General features: G+C 48.7%; 1 protein-coding gene across 3 annotated transcripts in view; it reads right to left on the reverse strand.

Moving 5' to 3' along the window:
- GXYLT2 (glucoside xylosyltransferase 2) overlaps positions 1–17,123 on the reverse strand; it is a 100,506-nt gene that overhangs the window by 69,317 nt on the left and 14,066 nt on the right. For all 3 annotated transcript variants that reach the window (XM_051851472.3, XM_089305421.1, XM_089305422.1), the window contains exon 2: positions 1,737–1,929. In XM_051851472.3, the coding sequence (XP_051707432.1) occupies positions 1,737–1,929 (193 nt within the window). The remainder of the gene's footprint in view (positions 1–1,736; positions 1,930–17,123) is intronic.

Raw genomic sequence — 17,123 nt, forward strand, 5'->3', positions numbered from 1 at the left:
GCAGGGCTAGCACAGCTCTGCTCCGTGACATCCGCGGCCTGGACTGGAAGCCTGGAGGCTGGGGGCTGGAGCCATTGGAAGACTCATTCCCTCGTATGTCTGGTGGTTGAGGCTGGCTTTCCTCTGGGAGCCTCAGCTCCTCTCTGCACAGGCCTCTCTCTCTGCATAGGCTAACTTGGGCTTCCTCAAGCTTGCTGGCCATGTTCTGGTGCAGGGATCCCAAGAACAAGCCAGGCAGATGCTGTGTCCTTTTTAAGTCCTAGTCTTGGATGTCACATAGTGTTACATCTAACATACCCTGTTGAATATGCACACACATACGCACACGTATACATATGCATGCGTCTATGTAAATTATTCGCTATTGTCTTACAACCAAGCCCCTCCCCCTCAACAGTCAGAAGCGTGAAACCACACACATTTTCTGTCTCACGTGGTTTGTTGGGGTCAGGAGGCTGTGAGCTGGCCAGTTCTGGCTCAGGCCCTCTCCTGATGTTAGTGGGGGCCATAGTCAATCTGAAGGCTTGAAGGGGCTGCAGGATCTGCCTCCACAGTCACTCACATGAGTGCTGGCAAAAGGACCTTGTCCCTTACCCTGGGGGCCGCTCTCAGGGACTACTCATGTAGCAGCTGGCTTCTCCGTGGCCAGTGAAGAGACACAGGCACCCAAGATGCAAGATACTATGGCTTGGGCTGGCGCCGTGGCTCAACAGGCTAATCTTCTGCCTGCGGCGCCGGCACCCCGGGTTCTAGTCCCGGTCGGGGCGCTGGATTCTGTCCTGGTTGCCTCTCTTCCAGGCCAGCTCTCTGCTATGGCCTGGGAGTACAGTGGAGGATGGCCCAAGTACTTGGGCCCTGCACCCCATGGGAGACCAGGAGAAGCACCTGGCTCCTGGCTTCGGATCAGCGTGGTGCACCGGCCACGGCGGCCATTGGGGGCTGAACCAACGGAAAAGGAAGACCTTTCTCTTTGTCTCTCTCTCTCATTGTCCACTCTGCCTGTCAAAAAAAAAAAAAAAAAAAAAAAAAAAAAAAAAAAAGCTATGGCTTGGGCAAGATCCGGTTCCTAATTGCATATGGGCACCCCTTAAGTCATAAGTTAATGGCACTAAGAGGGTAGAAGCTTAATCCAATTATGGTGTTCAGCAGGTGGGCCTTGTAGAAGGTCCCCGGGGTACTGAGGACTGCCCCTCAGAAGGCAGTTCTTACAGAGGCCTGAGTCAGGCTCAGCTGCTCACTCCTCTTCCTGCCTCGCCATGTGATCCTTTCTCTGCACTTGCTCCGCCACTGCCAGCCTACCCATTTCCCACAGACTGTTTGAAGTACTCTTGGATATGGGGAAAAAAAAAAAAAAAGACACGGAAAAACCACTCAAAATTGTTCACTAATCATTTCTTGTGTGGAATTGAAAGGTAGAGAAGACTTTCCTCTGAATGTCTGAATGTATTTCAATAAATATTTGTTATTTAAAAAAACACATAAATAGATAAATATGAGCTCTCTACTGCCCAAATGAGAACATCCAACAAGGATGGAACCCTGGGTGGCGTGCTGTGAGTGCATCCCCTCATCCAGTATCTCTGTGAGGAAGGTGCAGTTAACCCTGGCACAGAGTCTAGCCATGGGCACACACGCTGGGCCATGCAGCAATGCGCATCAGGGAACAGGCCATGCAGCTTCTAGAACTCAGGCTTCTGCACTCGGGAAATACTGTGCTGCCATGCCCACAAATTCACCTGCTTGTCAAACTCAGGCTTCAGAGACTCCTCAGTGAAGATGTGAAATTGGATCTTCCTGTGGCTGAAGAGCACAGCTGATTTGAGCATGACCAGCGTCTCCTCCAGCCGATTGCCACAGGCCACCACGGCCAGGTGGATCCAGAACTCGGGCGGCGGCCCGGCTTGCAAACTCCTGGGATCTCCGGGCCTCCTGGAAAGAAGAAAAACAAGTTCAAGCTATCATTGTACTCCCAGAAAATGAAAACAGCGGGTGAGTGGTTGGAGCATTTCACAACATGAACAGACACAATCTGTTATATTTTATAAAGCGATAAGCATTTTGACAATTCTTCCTGCTTGGAGAAAAAATACCATTTATTCCCATATTTATCCTGGCAATAGCAGGATGAGTCATTGTTTGGACTGCTGTAGGTGTCTGAGACTTTTTCTGCCAGCACTCAGCTGTCCAGTGCCTGCTGGCTGCCTACTGGCCCATGTTTGGAAATAGCACACTGCTCAGCTTTGACAGCTGACTCAAGGGCTGAGGCGCTTCCACTCACACAGGGCATGGAAATCAGATTTCAATGTGATCTGAACAAGAGGAGGGTGGGCTGCGGCGTTCCCATGTGAAACGCGCAATGTGATATTCCCATCATCTGGATGTTGTAGGCTGCGGTGGAATGCGTGACCGCTGAACCACAGGAAAATCACGCAAGTCCAGGAGGTGAGCGAGAAAACAGCATGTGTGCCACCCCCTCCCCTGTGTCCCATTACATCTCAGGAGAGTCCTGAAGGAACAGGTGTTAATCCTAACTGTCTCGCCAAAGACTGGGGAGGTGGTGGGTATGAAATCCAGCATCCAGCATGAAATTTGTATTAACGAGAAACAGACAGGAGAGGGAGCAGGTTAGCCTGCAAGCGATCGAGGTATCTAACACGCAGTCCACAGCTGGGAGGGCAAGCGCGTCCAAGAGTCCAGAATCATCTTCCAGCTATTTCCTAGTAATAAAAGATTTGTTCCAGACAAGGAGACGCAGCCAAGCCCCAAACACACCACCGAGAAGCATTTGCAGGCAAGCTGGAAGAAATTGGCTTGGAAAAGGTACTCGGAGACAAATGAAACTAATTTACTTGCACAAAAGATTTGCAGGCCCAGGGAACTTGGATGTCAAATGCTACCTGCCTTCCAGAAACTTGGAGTTCCATCAGCACGCTGTTCCATTATTCACCGCTCTGCTGAATAATGGTCGTCTTGCTCCAGATGTCTTTCACCAGGAGGAGGGTGGAAGACGTGGGTGGAGTGCTTTGGGAAGCTTTCCAATGAGATTACTTCAGAGTGCGCTTCGCAGCACAGCCTAGTCCAGACGTGAGGGTTACTTGGACTGCAGTTACTTTGGGAATCCCAGGCAGACCAGAGAGACACCCTGAGTCACTCTGGAGTGTCCGTTTCTCCTCATCCCTGCCATTACCCGATGTGGTCAGCATCTTCTCTCACCTGTCACTGTGACAGCCCCCTAGGCTGCCTCCATTATGGCTATCTAGAGCCCACACCCCATGCTTTCTCCTTACTGGTGCCTGGAGGATGTTCTTCTAAAATGCACATGGGATGGTGATATGCCCTTAATTAAGATATTGCAAGTGGGGAGGCATTTGGCCTAGGGATTCAGACTCCTACATCCCATATCAGAGTGCCTGGGTTTGGCTCCTGGCTCCATTCCTGACTTCAGTTTCCTGCCAATGCAGACCCTGGGAGACAGCAGGGGGATGGATGGTTCAACTGATTGAGTCCTTGCCACCCACATGGGAGACCTAGACTGAATTCCCAGCTGCCAGCTTCAACCTGGCCCAGCCCCAGCTGTTGCAGGCATTTGGGGAGTGAAATAGATGAGAGGAGGGTGCTTTCTCTTTGTCTCTCTAATGAAAGCAAAATAATGCAAGGGCACCCTACTACCCTTAACATCAAGTCCTAACTGCCCCTTATGGTTCCTATTACATCTACCGCAAGTGTCCCCTGCACCCCCAGGCTGGAGGGATGGCTACCCACAACCACCATCATAGTCATTCCATGTTCATATTCTTTTTTTTTTTTTTTTTTTTTGACAGGCAGAGTGGATAGTGAGAGAGAGAGAGACAGAGAGAAAGGTCTTCCTTTGCCGTTGGTTCACCCTCCAATGGCTGCCACGGCTGGCGCGTTGCAGCCGGCGCACCGCGCTGATCTGAAGGCAGGAGCCAGGTGCTTCTCCCGGTCTCCCATGGGGTGCAGGGCCCAAGCACTTGGGCCATCCTCCACTGCACTCCTGGGCCACAGCAGAGAGCTGGCCTGGAAGAGGGGCAACCAGGAAAGAATCTGGCGCCCCAACCGGGACTAGAACCCGGTGTGCCGGCACCGCTAGGTGGAGGATTAGCCTATTGAGCTGTGGCGCTGGCCCCATGTTCATATTCTGTTTCAGTTTCAGTCCCTGACAGCATGCTATGCAGGCTGCAGGTCTTGGCACCTGCATCTTCTCTGTCTCGTGTTCTTCCCCACTCTCTTCCTTGCTAACTCCAGCTCATTTATTAGTCAACAAACCATTACTGAATACCTATTGTGTACCAGGTACTATTCTAGTGAGCAAAGCAAAGATGCTTGCCCTTGCAGAAGTTACAGTCTACAAGGGACAAGGGAAATTTTTGACAGAAATAAATAATAGCCAAAGCAGGCAGTAACCACAGAAGGGGCTAACAAACCATCTAACCCTTCTGATGTCTTAAATATGAACACACCCTCCTGCCCCCAAAGAGAACAGTTCCTCCTTCACATGTCACGCCTCTGCATGAACTTCATACCAAGTGCTAACCTTAGTGATCAGGAAAATACAAATCCAAACAGTAAAGAGATCAACTTTATTTTTAGTTTGGCAAAAATTAGAAAATAAAAGGTTTTATCACCTAGAGATGTGGGGTAGACAAGGGACAGGGAACAGCTCAGGAGACGCTAGGGGTGTTGGAGTTTGGTCCACAGTCTTTGGAGAGCCATTTGGCAACAGTTAGCAGGTGTGAACATGGTTGTCCACTCTTTACAACCCCAGTTCTACTCCTGCAAATACTAGGAGTCTTCAAAAGGGTCATGAAAAATGCATGTTATGGTCAAAACTATGGGTAGATTAAAAAAACTGTGCCAACACACACACACACACACACACACACACAGAGAGAGACAGAGAAACTCCCATCTATTGGTTCACTCCCCAAACAGCTATAACAGCCAGGGTTGGGCCAGGCTGAAGCCAGAAGCCAGGAACTACATCCAGAGGGGGTGGCAGAGGCCCAAACATTTAGGCCATCTGCTGCTTTCCCAGGTGCATTAGCAGGTAACTGGATTGGAAGCAGAGCAGCTGGGACATGAACCAGCACTCCCACATGGGATGTAGGCATCTCAAGTGTGGCTTAACCCTTTATGGCACAACACCAGTCCTGATAAAATTATCTTTTAATTCTACTTTCCACCAACTTTTGGACCTGAACAACTCCTGCATGTTGGCACAAGATCCATGCAAGGCCGGCGCCGCAGCTCACTAGGCTAATCCTCCGCTTTGCGGCGCCGGCACACCAGGGTCTAGTCCCAGTCGGGGCGCCAATTCTGTCCCGGTTGCTCCTCTTCCAGGCCAGCTCTCTGCTGTGGCCAGGGAGTGCAGTGGAGGATGGCCCAAGTGCTTGGGCCCTGCACCCCATGGGAGACCAGGAGAAGCACCTGGCTCCTGCCATCGCGCTGGCTGCGGCGGCCATTGGAGGGTGAACCAATGGCAAAGGAAGACCTTTCTCTCTGTCTCTCTCTCTCACTGTCCACTCTGCCTGTCAAAAAAAAAAAAAAAAAAAAAATCCATGCAAGAGTGTTCACAGAAGCCCTCTGTATGACAATGAAAAATTGGAAATAAACTCGTTGTTCATGCAAAGGAGAATCATGAAGATATCTAGTATAATTAAAAGAGGGATGGGCCGGCACTGTGGTGCAGCGGGTTAACACCCTAGTCTGAAGCCCCGGCATCCTATATGGGCGTGGGTTCGAGACCCAGCTGCTCCTCTTCCAATCCAGCTCTTTGCTATGGCCAGGGAAAGCAGTAGAAGATGGCCCAAGTCCTTGAGCCCTTGCACCCATGTAGGAGACCCAGAAGAAGCTCCTGGCTCCTGGCTTCAGATCAGTGCAGTTCCAGCCATTGTGACTAAATGGGGAGTGAATCATCGTATGGAGGACCTCTCTCTCTCTCTCTCTCTCTCTCTCTCTCTCTCTCTCCCTCTGCAACTCTTTCAAATAAGTAAATAAATCTTTAAAAAATAAAAGAGAGATTTTTATCTGCATAGCAGTGAAAAGGCATAAAGCAGAATGACAGGCACCAACTTAAGGACAAAGAGCAAAAGCAGCAGTTTCTCAAAGGACAGCAATAGAATGACATCATTTAGGTGAAGCTTAAAAACAAGCAAAACAGCACCGTACATTATTCACAGACAGATGTAGTGAGAGGGAGACGCAGGCTTGAGGATGGAGAATATCAAATGCAGGACACTGGTTATGTCTGGGGACTTATGATTTTACTTTTAAAAAGGGTTTATATACTGGGGCCAGCATTGTGCTGCAGTGGGTTAAGCTGCCACCTGCAATGCTGGCATCCTAAGTGAACACCGATTTGAGCCCTGGCTGCTTTGCTTCTGATCCAGTACCCTGCTAATGCACCTGGGAAAGCAGCAGAAGATGACCCAAGTGTTTAGGTAGCAGAGCTACCCATGTGGGAGACCTGGATGAAGCTCCTGGCCCCTGGCTTCAACCTGGCCCAGACCTGGCCATTGGGGTTTTTTGAGCAGTGAACCAATGGACACAGTGTACCAGCAGATGGAAGATTTCTCTCCCTCTCTGTTACTCTGCCTATCAAGTAAATAAATATTTTTTAAATGTTGATTTATTTATTTTCTTCTACCTGAAAAGCAGAGCAACAGAGAGAGAAAGAAATCTTCCATCTGCTGGTTCAATTCTCAAATGCCTGCAACAGCCAGGACTGGGCCAGATTGAAGCCACGCGCCCAGAACTCCATCCAGTTCTCCTGGTAGGGGCCCAAGCACTTGAGCCACCATCTGCTGCCTTCCAGGTTGCACATTAACAGGAAGCTGGATCAGAAGCAGAGGAGCCAGGAACCAAACAAGACACTTTGACATGGGATGTGAGCATCTCAAGAGGCAGCTTGCTGTGCCACAATGCCTACCCCCAAAATCTTCTTCTTCTTTTGATTGATTGATTGATTTGAAAGGCACAGTTGCAGAGAGAGACAGAGACAGAGAAAGAGGATCTTCCATCTGCTGGTTAAATCTGCAAATGGTCATATCAGCCTGGGCTGGGCCAAGCTGAAGCCAAGAGACAGGAGTTTCTTCCAGGTCTCCGATGTGGGTGCAGGGGCCCAAGCATTTGGATCATCTTCCACTGCTTTCCTAGATGCATTAGCAGAGCTAGATAGAAAGTGAAGCAGCTGGGACTCGAACCGGTGCCAACATGGGATGCTGGCACTGCAGGTGGTGGTGCCTTGACCCACTGTGCCACAGCGCTGCTCCCCCTCCAAACCTTATTTCTTAAATTGAATGGTGGGCACACAGATTTCATTTTGTTATTATCTGTATTTTTGTGCCCCCCAAACTATTTGGGAAATACATTTTTTTCCCCATTAAGAAAGCCGGCACTCGTCTGCAGCAAAACAAGTCCCCACTCCTCCCCTTGCAGACTCCAGGGGTCTGAGCCTGCACAGGGGCTGGCGACTGCGATCTTTCACGGTGTCTGGTGACAGGTACGAGAGAAGAAAAATCAAAGCCTCTCCCGGTGCCAGTTCAAGTGTCAGTGGTTAGGATTTAATGAGACCTTTGCTGGCCCCACTCTGTTCCCCTCTCACATTACATTAGAAATCCCAGGCTGCAGGTAATAAGCATTTGTGTTGCACAGTCACAAGGAACACTCAAGTGTAAGGGCTCAGCCATGGTGTGCCTTTCACCAGCTCCCACCAACAGCACATTCAGCACCTCTCAGATGTCACGGGATCCAGGGAGTCCTGGCTAGTAACCTGGAACTTCTTAACCCCTTCAGTCACAGGGCTGAGCAGGCACCAGGTGGTGGGGAACTCCAGCATTGTTCTGACTGATGGCTACTTACTCTTTACAAAAGGGGACTGTAGGAGGTATTTGCTGTCCAAAGTTTTTGTTTTTACTCATTAATTTGAGGGGAAGAGGGAAGGAGAACATGCATCTTCCGGCTTACTCCCCAAATGCTTGCTTGCAATGATCCCTGGTTGGGGAGGAAGTCATAAGCTGGGAACTCAATCCGGGTCTCCCACACGGGTGACAGGGACTCAGTTACTTGAGCCATCACTGCTGCTTCCTAGGATCCTCACTAACAGGAACCAGAGCCAGTTATTAAACCCAGGTATCCCAATATGGGACATGGGCGTCCTAACCAGGGTCTTAAGCACTAGGCTAAACACCTGCTCCTGTGCTCCTGTTGCTAAAGCTGGAACTGACAGCAATCATCTTAGCCGCCGCACAGACACAGCCTGATTAGAAATCAACTTCCAGTGGAAAGCAGAGACAAAAGACGCTGGTCAGACCTCACCTGAATCCAGGTGCACCTGACCTTAACTTTGGACTGTCTAGTGATTAAAACGATAAACTGGGGTCGGCACTGTGGCACAGTGGGTTAAAGCCCCAGTCTGCAATGCCAGCATCCCATATGGGCAACAGTTCGAGTCCTGGCTGCTCCTCTTCTGATCCAGCTCTCTGCTGTGGCCTAGGAAAGCAGTAGAAGATGGTCCAAGTCCTTGGGCCCCTGCACACACGTGGCAGACCTGGAAGAAGCTCCTGGCTCCTGGCTTCGGATAAGCTCAGCTCTGGCCGTTGCAGTCATTTGGGGAGTGAATCATTGGAATGGAAGACCTCTCTCTCTCTCTGGCTCTACTTCTCTCTGTAACTCTGTCTTTCAAATGAATAAAATAATTAAAAAATAAACCAAAAAATGATAAACTCCTCTTTGCTTAAGCCAGGCTGACACAACTTAATAACCAAGAGTCTGTTCTAGCCTGATTTGTGTGGCTATAACAAGACACCCGAGGCTGGCCACGTGATGAAGAAAGAAGTGCTAGGAGTTCTAAGAGCACAGTGCCAGCATCTACTGGGCTCTGGCAAGGGCCTCCGAGTGGAGCATCACAGTGCGGGGGAGCACTGTGGAAGGGAGAAGCCACAGAGTGAGACAGTAAAGCAAGACACTTGGGGGGCAGGGTGCCAGATCACTCTTTCTGGAACAATCTGCTCTCGCAGGAAGGAATCCACTCCTGCCCACTGGACACGACCTACTCCACCAGACAGCATTAACCAGTTCATCAGAGTGGAGCCCCATGACCTAATTTCCTTCCCTGAGGTCCCGCCTCTTACAGATTCCAACCCCTCAACATCACCACCCTGGGAACCAAGCTCGGAGAACGCACTCTACGCAAACATAACAGAATCCCAAAGCAAGTGCTAAAACTATGGTTCCAGTCACCTCTGACTCTTCCTGCCTCTCTTACAGCCACCTGGTTCTTCCTTTGACATGTCCCCTGGGTCCAGTCCTTCCTCTCGCTGCCACCCTGCCAGTGTTGGAGCTCGAAGAGATGGGAGAAACCACGTAGGATGGTGGACTCCCCACCTGGCCACGCAGCCTGATCATCCGCAGAGCCTGTTAATGAGCAAGCTCCCAGCCCACAGGGTCCTGGGTGAGGCCCCCGGCACTGCACATGGCCCAGGGTTCCCTGTGGCTAGGCCCCGACTACCCCAGCTGCCATCTCATCTCTCCCCTCGCTCCTAAACACACCCCCCAGGCCCTCAGGAACACCTGCTCTGTCCCTGGCTGTGGCTCTGAGTATTCTCTCCACCTCTTGCTTTAATTAACACCTGGCTGCCCTGGAAGGACACCTCCTCCCAGGCCAGGGCAGGGGGGTCTCAGGGTAGCAGGCGGGGCAGGTGGCCTTGCTCCTCAGGGCCACACCCAGACTCACAAGCATCTGGAGGGCAAAGTCTGTGTCCCAAAGCTCTTCCACTTTCTCCCTGTCTGTGCCCGAAGGTAAATCATCAGTCAGCGCCCTGCTGCTCCTTTTCCTTCACCTGGGAGTTCGGCTGCTGGTTCACATAGTCTTCACTCTGGGGTCTTCAATCACTACTTAATAGAAGCTTTGCAGATTCTTGACCCTCCTTTTCCTCCCCTCCCCTCCCCTCTCCTCCCTTCCTCCCTCTTTCCTTTCCTTCCTTCAATTGGCAGAGAGAGAGAGAGAGAGAGAGAGAGAGAGAGAGAGAGAGAGAGAAAGCGAGTTCCCACTCACTGACTCATTCCCCAAGTGCCTACAATGGCCAGAACTAGACCAGGGCTGAAGTCAAGAGCTGAGTACAGAATCCAGGCCTCCCAGCTGGGTGACAGGGACCCATCACCTGCTGCCTCCTAGGGTGTGCATTAGCAGGAAGCTGGAATTGGGAGTGGAATCAGGCTTGCACCCACACACTCTGATACAGGATGTGGGCATCCCAACCAGAGACTTAGCCAAAGGCCAAACATACATCCCCTGACTTTCAATTCTGTGATCTCCACCCGCAACACCTTTTCTTTCCTTCTACCTCTGATGCCAAATGCTGTCCTTGACCTTCACACAAACCAAGTCCTCAGCCTGAGTCTTTGCAAGGCTGTCTCCTTATCCATTGAAGATAGAAGGCAAAAAGGCCTTTCCCCAAACACTTCATCAAAGGAATGCTAGCACTTTCATTTTCTATCTTGGTTTTTGTTTATTTCTTTCCAAAAACTCACATCAGTTGATGAGTACATATTCTTGAATTATAATTTATATGATGCATAAACATTACATATAAAATATACAATAAACAAGTTTCTCTTTAGAAAAGGTTTAGAATAAAATATACTACATGCATTTTGAATTGAAAAATATAAAACATATTGAAAATTTAATTCATTTTTTCCCATAAATTTAATAAACATTTTTATTTATTTGAGAGGCAGAAAGAAAGAGGGAGAGGCAGACAGAGTGCCCACCTGCTGGTTCACTCCCCCAAAATCCCAAACAGCCAGGTCTGGCCCAGGGCTGGTGCTGGTAACTCAGCCCAGGTCCCCTACCTGGGTGGCAGGAACCCAATCACTTGAGCCATCACCGCTGCCTCCCAGGGTCTGCACTAGCAGGAAGCTGGAGTCAGGAGCCATGGCTGGGAATTGAAGCCAGGCACTCCAACTGAGGGATGCCAGCACATTCACCACCAGGCCAAATGCCCACCAAATTACCAAATTCAGCTTTGCACATGAAAAAAATGCTTGTTCAATAAAACCTTTTGGTTTTTGCATATTACATGCTGGTCGTTGTTCAATTAAATACATCTTTCTACAGTGGCTCTAACAGTGGGCATATCATTTTAAGATCCTACTTGTATCATTTGTTTCTTATTTTTCTTATCACTTAAGTCTTCAAAACCATCATTGTAACTGGCTATCTACTCTTCCATCCAACTAAAACACTGTAAGTTATAACCATTTCCCTTTTTTTGGTGTTTCCAACTGCTGTCGGTTATATGTGTATTTAAAAACCTTGCACTAACCATCTGTGAAGCTAGAGATTATTTCTTTCTTTTCATGACCACCTTAGTCTACATTCTTAGAAATGCAGTTACTGGGTTAATATCTATTATTAACCAGGCAATTTTGATAGTTTGAGGGAATTTTGATAGTTTCTCAAATTCGCCCAAGAGCTCTCTAGGAGAGAGAGCTTTTTAGAGAGAGAAGAGGGGGGGAAAATAAGGCCTAACAAACAGCACCCTGTGCACCTCTAAGTTACTTGTAGTACCCATGGGGCCAACTAACCAATAAGACGAAATGGACTTGTGTGAGGCCTAGTGTCTGCTAATTCCACGTACTACAAGGGATGATGTGTGGGTAGAAGTTAACATCCAGTGGCCGGCGCTGTGGCATAGTGGGTAAAGCTGCTGCCTGCAGTGCCAGCATGCCACATGGGCGCAGTTCAAGTCCCGGCTGCTCTATTTTGGATCCAGCTCTCTGCTGTGGTCTGGGAAAGCAGTGGAAGATGGAACCAGCCCTTGGGCCCTGCACCCACGTGGGAGACCTGGAAGAAGCTCCTGGCTCCTGGCTTCAGATCAGCACAGATCCAGCCATTGCCACCAACTAGGGAATGAACCAGCAGATGCAAGACCTCTTTCTCTCTCTCTGCGTCTCTTTCTGTGTGTAACTCTTTCAAATAAAATACATAAATCTTAAAAAAAAAAGTTAACATCCAGACACAGTGTTCCATAACATGTCGCATGGTGAGAAAGTTATTTCAACTCAGTTCTTTTTCAATAATCCCAATAAGAAAGTGTCTGCTTGGTGCTAATGTGTCTTGAGCACCTTTCTAGGATTGCCCGATCCTCCCTTTCAGCTGAAAGGAGCCCAAACCTCTGGTGCAGAGCTTCCAATGAGCACGAGGACCGAGCCCTTTGGACAACACTGCTTAGCTTTCCTAGTATTCGATTTGACGGTTACCTTCTGTTTATATTACTGCTCAGAGTTTCTCTAAGAAATAAATGCCCTGAGGCTGTGGAGAAACTAGAACCTTCCAGCACCGCTGCCAACATTATAAACTGGTGCAGCCACTACGGGAGCCTGTTGGGAAGCTCTTGAAAGCATCGAAGCTACTGCTGGGCCCAACAATTCCACTCCTACTGAGAGACCTACAAGATCCGCAAGCATACATCCACACTGAAACTGCTACACAAGCACTCCCAACAGCATTATTCCCAGAGTCCAATCTACAAGTCCATCAGCCGATGAATGGATAAATAAAACATGATCTATCACGCAATGGATTATTGCTCGCCCATAAAAAGCAATGCAGCACTGTTGCATGCTACAACACGTATGAACCTTGAAAGCAGCAACCCTGCACACTTTGTGAAGATGCAAAAAACCACACGTCTGAGGAAATACAGCCACAGTTGTGCAAAGTCTAGAACAGGCAGGGCCATGGAGACAGAAAAGACATCACTGGTTATGAGGAACCCGGCAGAGGGGCAAACAGGAAGTGACAGCTTCATGGGCAGAGGGTTTCTCTTTGAGCTGATAAAAATGTTCTGAAATTGGGCAGTGGTGACGGCAGCACAAATCTGAATAAACTTCAGCCACAGAACTGTGTTATTTGTACAGGCTATCAGAGTTGAATTTCAACCAAGCCATTATTAGATAAAGAAAGAAATGCACTTGGGCTTGCAACATGGATTTGCAAAAATGCATAAAGCAGGCAATGATAGTGCAGCACTTTTACAAGAATCAGGACTGAAATCTCTAAAGGCTGCCCCCGTGGTCCTGGCTCAAGCCTGCTCCCTGAGCAAATGAAAAATGATATTGAGAATAGCAGAGGCGGCCCGGAGGGAGAGTTTCCACGTTTCCCTCCCTGCCGCCCAAGACAAAGTGTCTCCTTAATCGCTTAAAAGACTCAAGCGTGTGACTTAATTAAACCTCAATTTCTGGAGTGTATAAATAATGAAATACGGCATTTATGTGTAGTGCTATTTACTTTGTAGTCTATTACCGCAAAACACACTGAATTATTAAAGCGAGTAATTGGTTCCACTCAGACCCTCTTCTCTGCCGTCTCCTGCTCCCTCTTATCACTGCCTCTCCTTCACTGACAAGCTAAATTAACTCGGGTCAACCTGATGCTGCCATGTGGGCCAGCGCCCGCAGTGGGAGCTGGATGGAAAAACCACACTTCCTTAAATTACAGCCCCAAACCGTGCTGTTGGCAACTTCTTTGTTTACACTTTGTTTACACTTTGTTTACATGCGTGTATTTGGGGAAAAACGGTGGAAGATGGATTTTTAGGAAGCTGAATATTCTCACCGTAGGGGAAGAAGAAATGAGTGGAGTTCCCCTGCTTTGCACAATCTTCTTTTAAAAGATTTTATTTATTTGAGAGTCAGAGTTACGGAGTGGGGGGGAAGGGGAAGATGGGGGTGGAGTGGAGACAGAATCTTCCACCTGCTGGTTCACTCTTCAAATGGCTGCAATGGCCAGGCCCGGGCCAGGCTAAAGCCAGGAACCTGGAACACCATCAGGGTCTCCGACGTGGATGGCAGTGGCCCAAGCACTTGGGCCATCCTCTGCTGCCTTCCCAGGCACATTAGCAGGGAGCTGGATCAGAAGCAGAGCAGCCACTCTGCAAGGGGCTGCAGTTGTCACAGGCTGTGGCTTTAACACATTGCACCACAATGTCGCCTCCTCTGCCATTGTGCAGTCTCTTACAAGATGAATCTGCTGCATTCTTTAATGTGGGAAAGGTCTGTAAATGAGACCAGAGCAGTGGTTCGGGGAACGGAAACACCTTACACAGCCCCTAGAAACAGTCTGGCGAAGGGTCACTGCATCCTCACCAGGCACTGGCAACTGAGCATCTGCTAAGAAAGTTCCCTGCAGACCACGGGCTCTGGAAGCCAGGAATCCCTTGCCAAGAAATTTGCCCCATGGAAGCTGTGACTACAGAGCCTTCTACTCAGAACCCAGAACCGACACTAAGGACTCCACTAACAGCTAAATCACTTTTAATGACCCATGGTTTGGAGTTAAGTCAAATATCATTAATCTTTGCAGACAGAAAAGTTCACATACGTCTTGAAGATATGCTATTGTATGAACAGTGGCAACAGAGTGCCAAAAAGTTGACAGGGCAGGGGGCTTAATAAAATGAGTTGATAAATGCATTTAATTATGACTAGTACATATTTGGTCCCGTTCATGATCTCTGTACCATGGCTGTGGTCCTAAGTAAAGTCTAGGTCTAATGCATAGTAGGTGTGGAGGCCCACAGACTGGCAATTACGTGTGTGTCTACATGCAAGCTTCGGGACACCACTGTGTACACACACACACACACACACACACACATGCTTCAGTGTAAGCGAGTGTCGCAGCCAGGATCCAAACCTGGGGGGCTAGACTTCAGACGCCGTGTGTTTCATCATATTGGCTTTGGGGACACACACAAGTGATCACGGAGAGCCCTCTCTGCAAATGCAGCACGGACTGGATTTAAGCCCCGGCTCGCAGCCGCCCTTGGATGCCCCTTGCAGGGTGCAACTCCTACTGCGAAAACTCCAGCAGCTCTCTGCCGTTAGCTGAGGTCATTCACACTTGTGTTGATTTATCTCCTTCTGGAAATTTTTTTTTTTTTATTTTTTTTTTATTTATACTTTTTTTTTTTTTTTTTTGACAGGCAGAGTGGACAGTGAGAGAGAGAGACAGGTCTTCCTTTGCCGCTGGTTCACCCTCCAATGGCCGCTGCTGCAGCCGGCGCACCGCGCTGATCCTGGCAGGAGCCAGGATCCAGGTGCTTTTTCCTGGTCTCCCATGGGGTGCAGGGCCCAAGCACCTGGGCCATCCTCCACTGCACTCCCTGGCCATAGCAGAGAGCTGGCCTGGAAGAGGGGCAACCGGGACAGAATCCGGCGCCCCGACCGGGACTAGAACCCGGTGTGCCGGCGCCGCAAGGTGGAGGATTAGCCTATTGAGCCACGGCGCCGGCTGATTTATCTCCTTCTGAAACTCTAGGCTGGTGCCTGCACTAATCCTCAATTCCTTTTTTTCCTGTCTGATTGCTCCTGACACATAGATACTCTGTTTCTCCAGCCCCCTCTTCTCTCCTTAATTAAGATGTGATTGAGATTTTTAAAACATGAACCCACAGTGCTAGTTTGAAATTAATGACTGCTGACATACAGGGGATAGGAATGAGATGAGGATTCCAGAGGATGCAAAGGGGCCTTTCCTCCTCGTTTTTGGAAAAAGAGCAGCAAGGAGTTACCAACTCGAAGAGAAGAAGAGAGGAAAAAATGGTCTTTCCAATCAACTTCCATCCTCCTAAGTCTCAGGCAAACAATTTCTATTTGTTTAATTTATATAAGTTGCCTTATAAATTAATAAATAATGCACATACTCATCATAGAAAATTGCAAAGTATAGGCAAGTAAAAGTGGGGGGTACCCCTAGTTCCAACTCCACAGCCACTGTGAACATTTGTCTTCCAGAGTAATATACCCCATATATGTGGGCGTGTGCATATAAAAACTTTAAAAATCTCTAATGGAATCATTTTTATAACTTTTTCTCCCTTACAAACATGAATGATCTTCAATTGTAAAAAAATATAGACTTTTTAAACCAAAGAGATCTTCTCCAAAGGGATTCCAGGAAGCAACCACATGGTTTAGATTTTGAGATGTACAGCACGGTGGTTTGCAATTTCACTCTAGAAACATGGACATGCCTTCAAATTCTAGGTTTGCCACGTGGCTATCTGTTCTAGAAAATGCTTCAACTACTATTTAAGATTTATTTATTTATTTATTTATTTGAAAGGCAGAGAGAGAGAGAGTCTTGCCCTCCACTGGTTCATTCCTCAAATGCCGACAATATTAGGGGCTGTGCCAGGCCAAAGCCAGGAGCCGGGAACTTGATCCTGGTCTCCCAGGTGGTACCTGAGCCACCATCTGCCACCTCCCAGGATGCATCAGTGGGATGCCTGATCGGAGGTGGAGCAGCTGGGATGCCAACCAGTGGGTCAACTCACCATACCACAGTGCCTGCCTCTCAACCACCTGTAACCCTGAACTTCCCTATAGATAAAGCTGGCCTACCGACTTTGCTTCTTGGTGTAAAGTGGGATATCTGCTTCTGGTTTTGGTGTTTCATATTGGCAGCTGTTTCCAGGACTCCCTGGTAGGAGCAGCTCAGTTTTTGTTTGTTTGTTTTTTCAGGGGTGGTGAGGGAACCTCTTCTCTTCTGTTCTTGGTCCATGAGACTTGGAGGAGCTGAATCATCCAACTCCCCATCCCCCATCCTGCCAGCAGCAAGCAAATGTCGCAGCTGTGGCCATGTGATCCAAGTCAGGTCAGCAGAGGTGGCCATGAGCCTTTTCCCTCAGGGGTTACAAAAGGAGGAAGACGTAAGCCCACACCTGCTGGGGACAGTCAGGTGGAGAGAACTGGCCTGAAGGTGTTGCCCAGGCAGAAGAAAACAGAACCAGAGAAAGGAGGCAAGATGGTTAGAAACCCTGGACACACCCGCGGCTGAAGCCGGCTCTCCGTACTCCTTCCAGGCTTGTGAGCCCGTGAACACCCTTGTATAGGTAAGTGACACAAACATGTGGGCTGGGATTCTATCACTTGACAACCGAAAGAGTTCTGACCTATCCCATAATAGTGCCTACATCTTAGATCATTATGAAGCTTACGTGAACTAATACGGTGAAGTGCTTAACATAGTTCCTGGCATATTTTAGGACACCATGAAATATTACTTAACATTGTCATTAGTAACTTGTAGTTCA

This window comes from Oryctolagus cuniculus, chromosome 10, assembly GCF_051225735.1.
Source record: "Oryctolagus cuniculus isolate XC-2025 breed Fujian yellow rabbit chromosome 10, ASM5122573v1, whole genome shotgun sequence".
Lineage (NCBI taxonomy): Eukaryota > Metazoa > Chordata > Mammalia > Lagomorpha > Leporidae > Oryctolagus > Oryctolagus cuniculus.